The 7,819-nt window shown below is 39.4% G+C and overlaps 1 protein-coding gene across 1 annotated transcript; it reads right to left on the reverse strand.

Annotated features, from left to right (window-relative positions):
- Positions 1–720: 720 nt before the first annotated feature.
- LOC133738967 (monooxygenase 2-like) lies at positions 721–3,986 on the reverse strand. Its single transcript, XM_062166670.1, has 6 exons — positions 3,787–3,986; positions 3,487–3,633; positions 3,026–3,094; positions 2,549–2,714; positions 1,763–1,991; positions 721–1,481 (listed from the first exon to the last, which is right to left on the reverse strand). Exons 1-6 carry the CDS (start codon positions 3,858–3,860, stop codon positions 925–927), a joined length of 1,242 nt encoding a protein of 413 aa, XP_062022654.1. The 5' UTR covers positions 3,861–3,986; the 3' UTR covers positions 721–924.
- Positions 3,987–7,819: the final 3,833 nt, after the last annotated feature.

The raw sequence follows: 7,819 nt of genomic DNA on the forward strand, positions 1-7,819 counted from the left end.
GAAGCTAAAGTCACGCTTTAGCAAACCCTGTGCTTTCTCCTACTTCCCGGTGATTGCTCTGCTCAACCTACAACGTTGAGTATCAACTCGGTGACTCAAGAGATCACAACACAAGCCCTTATCCGTAAGACAAGAAGTCCTTTTCCGAAAGGCAGAGAAAAAAACCTAGTGACGAGGTTGGTGCTCTCCTCGTCCACAGCGTTTGAGAAGAAGTCAAGTCAAGGGACTCCCCGACGACTGCACCCCACGGTGCTGGCACGCCTGCGCACACTCAAAAGAGACTGTTTGCAACCAGACTGGTTTTGGAGCCAAACAACTTCAACTACTTCATGGACGGTTTCGATTTCCAACCATGCTCCCGACAGCAACTTCAACTACTCATGAAAACAGTAATATAAGAGTTTAATATATGAATATATAATTGTTGCTTATTCGATGAAAACATGATCTCATTTATATCCGAAGTTGATTAGACAAAGCATGAATCTCATGTAATAATTATAGGCCTCTCAATTAAAGGGCAGGTGCTCTCTTACACGTTGCACCAGTTCTAAGCTGGCCCTGCGAACTCCCAGCCTGAAAAGGAGCCATCTTTGAGTTCTAGGACAGTTTCCATTACCCAGAAATCCGAACTCCCAAGACAATCGCACATTGCTTATACCCATTAAGGGATCCATTTAAGAGAAAGAGCATTCGCCTCTAGGGCAGAGGCAAACGACATTGAGTTCTAAAGCTCCTAAACTCTTCCATTTAATTAATAAGAGATAATACAAAACTTATACAGAAACACTTTTCCTAGTGCACTCCAATAGTAATTTATTCTTCATATTACATAGGATTATTGGAATTACAACTATGACATATATAATAATACTTGCAATCTTGATAAACATTATACAGAGGATGTATCATTGCTCATTGCGGTTAAAAGCTTCTGAGCTTACCACAATCATAATCAGCCTTCTTCAACAGCAACCCGGCCAGGATTGGAGAGAAAAACTTGTCCCTCAAGAAAGTCATTATTTTTCCATCAGCCTCCTGTATAAAACCAACCACATAAGCTGTACTAATAAGATCAAAACTTCTCCATCTCCTCACACTGGCATACTTATTCAACCCTCTTTCAATCATTTTATATTCCACTTTTCCTTCTTCACCTTCATCACTAATTTCTTGGCTCCGATTCTTCAACAAGGCCTCACCAAGACACCTTGCTAATACAACACCGTCCTCTAATGCAGCACAGCCACCTTGTCCAATGTCTGGGGTCATGGGGTGGAGCGCGTCTCCAGCTACACATACATTACCTTTGCTAATATTTCCCCAAAGAATTTCCCAAGGATGCCTATATCTCAATGGAGAGGATATAAAAGCATCCAAATCGGTGTTTTCCACAACAGTCCGTACTTCATCTGATACCTTTCCGAGCTTGCTTAACATATATCGCTTCAACTGAACTGGGTTTTCCTCTAGCTCTTTCTCTACAAGACATGCAAGTATAGACAAAAAATGAAATCCACATATACTGCTTTAGGTAACTACATAATATGGATGTTACGTACATTCAAAAGGTTTCTGAAGTTGTCAGGGTAAGACACTATGAAACCATTTATCATTATTGTTTGTTATCTGTTATGAGATTGAGAGATGAACACCATTTTTAAAGCAATGAAGAAACGCCTGTAAGATTACTAGTACTGGAAACTTGAGGAGCAGTGTGAATGAAAGCAAATAATCCCTAAAACTTGTGTGAAAGGCTTACCTTGGCTGGAGGGAGACCAAGTGAAGAACCAGTAAACATTTTTTTCATCACAAGGAATGGTACCAGATCTAACACCGTTCCCAAAGTACTGCATGAACATGGGATCAAACTCATGGCTGCTCTTGAACTCAGCACTACCTCGAAGGGCAGATCTTCCTGTAAAGACCGGCGGCTTGAAGCCAAGCCATTTTGCAACCACTGAGTTTACTCCATCACATCCAACCAAAACCTATTCAGTCATAGTGTTGACATTATAAGCAACAGTTCAAACCCATAAATATGATTATGCCCATCTAAAATGCAGATGGTGTTGTTTTACACCCATCAAAATATGGTCCAGTTAAGAATATATAGTGCCGAGCAATGACGATCATCAACAGAAATCTTAATTGCATACTTGTCATGAAACTATGCTTGGGAACCAAACTAATTAGGGAACATAATAACCAAAACAGTAGTGTTGAGAGCGTAGGAAGAGAGGAGTCTATGGTCCATGCTTTCTGGCCAATGAGCCAGGGAGTCATGTAATGATTATGTTAGCTTTGCGATGACCAAATGTTGATGTTATTTCAGTCAAAAGATGTCATAACTGGAAAGTTTTTTTTTGCATATATGTTTATGGTTGCTCTGGTACTATAATGCTCGACTGCGCTGGTCAAATGTGGGAACCCCAAAAGCAGTTGTCAAAGTTGGGAAGGAAACAGGGGAATAGAGTTGGGTTTTGAGCAAACGAGTCATGGTTTTAAAAACAGGAAAGATAGAGATAAAAGGGCAATGTTATTATACCTTGGCTTTGAGGATGGTTCCGTCAGCAAGATGCACCAGCTTAAAGTAGCCTGATTCCTCAATGGAAACAACCTTTGAAGAGAACCTAATGGTGCCACTAGGAAGTTCACTTGCAAGGGCTTCCAACAGCAACTTCCTTTTCACACAACGATTTTCATGGTCTCCACTGCACATTATTTAGTTTATACTCTAAATTATCAGAGGATGCTTAAACTGAATGTTAAAATACGGATAGTATATGAAAAAAATCAATTAAACAGAAACAGATTAATATTATTAGAGAACAATTGGATTAGGCATCACCAAAGGTAGGAACAGTTATTTTCTTTAGCACTTCTAAGCGTTAAGTGACTTGTTATGAGTGATTTTGAAGAGGTTAAAAGCAGAACAAGAAATATCTGCGGTTGAAAAGTCTACTAGTATAGGAATATGAATATCAGCTATACAGTGAGGCTCCTAGACTACTAGTAGACTTACTGTTTTCCTTTCTCCTTAAATGACATCTCAAACGTCTGAAGCCCTGAAATTCTCGAGGAAACCACATTCCTGTATTCAACACAATGCAATTAGTTTCACACGCGCTTGTAAAGCAAGTATAAATAAATCTCACAAATTAAGAGTCATTGTTTACTCTTGATTGCAGTATTGTTAAAAGGACTAGACTATATATCAAAGCCAAATGTTCATATTATAAAAGAACCCAGAACTGCAATCTCAATTCTTCAATTTTGTGGAGACAATATATTTATGGATATGGGTTGATAACAGATTCTATATCTAGGCCTATGAACCATGGACTTTTTCAAATCGTAAATGTAATGTTTTTAAGGGACGGCATATTATGTATTTAAACAAACACTCATCTTCTAAATAACTTGCTCATATTGAAAGCTTGACTGCATGAAATGACTTTGAAGTAACCAATGAGTCAAAATTACCCAAGAAGAGTCAGGTGTTGCTGCCGTAAATAATCGCCAACACCAATGGCATCCAAAGCCTTCCACGCATTAGTCCATGTTGTGAGTGCAAACCCTGTTATCCTCAAGCTATCAAACGATTCCAGCACTAAGCTCTTAATGCCCAGCCTGCACCAAAAGTTCAATTTCACTTTAGGTATTGTACATCATGTATTTCGGGTTCATATCATTATACACAGACATGCATAGTGTGATCTTGACTATGTCTGTGAGATAAAAGAAAGAAAGAAAGAAAAAAAGAAAGAAAGAAAGAAAGAGTACCTGTGAAGTCCCAGGGCGGTTGTGAGGCCAGAAATTCCAGCTCCTACAATCACAACGTCCTCTACTACTTGCATGGTTTTCGGTTATTCTATGAATGAAGCTTTTAGTGTTGTTTAGTGGAAAAGTGAGGCAGAATACGAAGATATATGCACATATCTGACAACTCTGGATTCATAGGGTATTTAAATCTAAGCGATGAGAATTACATGACGAAGGGGATGACGAAGACACTAGTGGTCGTGTTTGATTGCACTTCTTGTTTTTATTACAACTCAAACCAACCGCACCACCATTTAAAAAAAAAAAAAAATGGCTGCTTCCAACACTGCACCTTTCTTGGGATTGACTAATCTTTGAGGAAAATGAGCTTTTAGAGCAAGTGCACCCGTAGTCAAGAAAAGGCAAAGTCGAGAAATCAAGAATTCGACCGGTCAAGTTACTATTCACTGCCACTGGACATAGGTTTGCATCCGTTTTTTTTCTTGCCCGGTCAACACTGTTCACTTTTCACTGTTCATCTCTACTGTTTATTGCTTTTCACTGTTCACCAGTGGTTTTTATTGTATACAGTTACTGTTCATATTACTGTTTAAATTCACTGTTTAAGACAGTTCCTCGCATTAATTGGTCCGTGCTCTTCACGGCCTCTCACCAGTGCGTCTCTCTCTTGCTGGCCCTTGTGACGTCAGCCACGATCAGTGGCAGGCAGAGGTGGCAGCAGGCCAAGCCTGGGCAAAGAAAAAGGCAGCTGCTTGACATTTTTCTTGCCCTTGGTCAAACAAAGGCAAAAGCTGCCCAGGCAAAACAGAGCCGGTGGAGGGGAAAAATAGAGCTTGCCCAGTCAAAATCATGGAATACTGAGGTGGTGCCCGGGCAAAAGAGCACCGGTGCACTTGCTCTTAGGACATGATTCCTGACAAGCTTAATTATCAACCACAGGAGGAGAGGTTTGGATTTTTGGAGCACTGTACTCAAAGAGGTTGGCGCCTCTATTTTTGGATTTATTTATGGAAGCCTCATCATCTGGGCAACTAATCATTGTTATCTATTTGTGTGCCTTTCAAACCCTGTTAGCAGCATTTTTTTTTTTGAGTGGTTCTATTCAGACCTCTAAATTTGCTATTTGGACCTCCTTCATTTTTTGCATAATTTTAAAATCAATTTTACCCCTCTACAAATATATAAAAAATAATAAAAAAAAAACCTGCATCTACATGGTGGGAGCTGCAGCTCCCCCCTTACATCTTGCAGTTCTCTCTCCAATTCTATCCCTATCCAATAAAATTTAGAAAGTTAAAATTCAAACTTTGAAATAACTACTCCATCTTATTTATTTGAAATCACCATCTAATCAAAGATTAAGAAGAGGAAGAAACACGTTTTGATCAAAACTGGAAAACAGAAAAAGAAAAACATGTATCATATGATCTAAGCAGTAAACATCTCTCTTTCTCTCCAACTCTCTATTGTAATCCTCTCTCTATTCTCCTTTCCCTCTTCCTCACTATTCCTTCATGTCTTTCTTCTCATTCCCTCTCTCTCTTCTCGTACGCATCACCTAATTGGTTGTCACTGACTCTAGGAGCTTGAGACGTCTTCATTGTTTCATCTCAAGTTTATTATTAGATTCTATAAATTATAGATTAGATGATATTTGAAATATTTGAATTTAAATTTATGCAATTTCAATGTCAATATATCTTTGAAATCAAAAAACAAAAACAGGGTCAAGACTTACTTTCACTAACTTTTCTCTCAACCCAAAAAGGATTGACCAAGATTCATCAAACCTAGTTGGGCAATCAAGAATTATAAGGTTCTTTAAATTGCTCCAATGGAAATCCAACTTCAATTGCATCAAGTAATGCCAAATTGTTTGAAGAACACAAAATGGGGTTTGAAATTGAGAGTTCAAATTAGTCGATTGTAATTATCAAAAATAGAGAAAACGTTAATCTTAAAAGATTTTTTTTTTTTTTTGGGTGTGCTCCCAATTGATCATGAAAGCTAACTGGAGTTTGGAGGTGCAAATTTTTTTTTTCTTTTATTATTGGAACATCGCATATATAACAGAGGTGTAAATAGATAAAAATAGTGGTAAATCAGGAAGTTCAGTGGCAAAAAAAACTGAAGAGAGGTCCAAATAGTAAATTAGGAGGTCTGAATAGACCCATCCTTTTTTTATTTATTAGTATTATTATTTTTAAAAAAAGTGAATACGTACTTTGCAACTGCGTCGAATCTCTCCGCTTTCTCTATTACATAAAATTTGAATTAAGAAACCAAAAGGCGGCGTCTTACATCAGTGATGAAATAAGAATTAAGAAACCAAAACGCAGTGACTAAATTCGTTTACGTAAATATTTTATTCCAGTTCAAATGAAAGAAAGGACATATATTACCCCGAGAATGATGATAATGTCGAAGGAAATCTACTTTGTGTGCCTAATCAAATTAGGATTAGTTCTATGATTCTAATAGAAGAGAAGGTTCTAGAATTCCTAGACCTATTCGGAATAGTTTTCCTTGTACTTTGTAATCCCTATAGGGCTCCTATTCTCAATAATGGAACATACAATTCTCTCATGAATCTCTCTCAAATCTCTCATTCTTAAACACGTTATCAGCATGAGCCTAATGCTGAAATAAAAATCAAAAACCCAAAACCGAAAAACTCTTTCACCAATTAGCCTCGCTGCCCCTAGCCCGAGCTAGCCTAGCCACCACCGCAACCTGCCCCGCGCGCACCCCTGGCTCGCTGCTGCCTGCCTGCGCCTGCACCTCTACATCGCTGCACTGTTGCCCCTGCAGCATCACCGCAACACAGCTAGCGTTGCTAGCCTTCAGACTGCTCGCCCCCGTGCACTAAGAAGCTGCCCTCGGCCCCTCCATCTTCAGTAGCAAACGCAAACTATCTTCTGCGCAGCTGTTGCACATCACCGAGTCCCCTAGTCCTCTCGTTGACGCCAACTCGACCTACATCGTCTCCAAAGTTCAAGATTTCAAGGTTTCAAGCTCCAAACAAACAAGTAAGTTTTTAAGATTAAAGTTCCTGCTTTCTGTATTTACTTTCTTCTTCTTTTTCTCGGGGACTTGCAACCTCCCTTCTTATACATCCCACCTTTCTTATAACGTGGGTTCGATTCTTTGAAAAGCGGAATCGTGGGGATTCATGCTATAAACGAACCAAGAGCGTTCGTAAGACTTCGGACTAAGAGAGTCCGTAAGCATCGATTTATGACCATATAAACATCATTGTTTTGGTCTAATCCAAAAATTCTTGGAAATCGATTTCTTGGTAGCATAGCTCGGAAATCTTATTATTTATTAGTTGTCGTGGAAGCTTTGACTCCGAAACTAATCTACTTCTTCTTCTTGCTTTCAGGATATCGAAACCGAAGCTCGACTTTCCTATGCTTGATTCAACTGGCTCGGAATACCATAGTTGGGTCACGGATGTTGAGAATCATCTCACTTCAAAAGGGATCCTACCCGTAATTCAGGCACCAAACCCTAAGCTCATATTTGAGCATACGGCTACGAATAATGTCACCGCCCTCATCTTGATGAGACGCCACATGGACAAATCACTCCGATTGGAATACATGGCGATCAAGGATGATAGAGAACTATGGGTTGCGCTAGAAGAGCGTTTTGGCAATGTCCAGGATTCCCTCATCCCCGACTTGAAGGTTCAATGGAGCAATCTACGATTCGCCGACTTCAAGTCCGTCGCTGAATATAATTCAGAAGCTCTACGCCTCAAAACCATGTTGGGATTATGTGGACAACCCGTCACAGAGCAAGAGCTAATTGAGAAAACTCTCTCCACCTTCCCCGTCTCAGCAATTTTGGTATCCAAGCAATACAGAGGTGAGTACAATGCTGGACGGATCACGAGGTTTCATCAGCTAATTAATGTTATGTCTATAGCTGAGAAACATGATAATATCCTCGTGAAGAATTATAATTCAAGGTCTGTCGGAACTAAGAGCGTTCAAGAGGCGAATTATAATAATGCACCCAAAGGAGC

The sequence above is a fragment of the Rosa rugosa genome, chromosome 3 (assembly GCF_958449725.1).
Source record: "Rosa rugosa chromosome 3, drRosRugo1.1, whole genome shotgun sequence".
Lineage (NCBI taxonomy): Eukaryota > Viridiplantae > Streptophyta > Magnoliopsida > Rosales > Rosaceae > Rosa > Rosa rugosa.

Coding starts and splice junctions, on each gene's coding strand:
- LOC133738967 (XM_062166670.1), bottom strand. CDS start 3,860: ATGCAAGTAGTAGAGGACGTTGTGATTGTAGGAGCTGGAATTTCTGGC. Junction 3,634..3,786: donor ACCGCCCTGGGACTTCACAG/GTACTCTTTCTT, acceptor CTTTTGGTGCAG/GCTGGGCATTAAGAGCTTAG. Junction 3,095..3,486: donor CAACACCTGACTCTTCTTGG/GTAATTTTGACT, acceptor TGTTGAATACAG/GAATGTGGTTTCCTCGAGAA.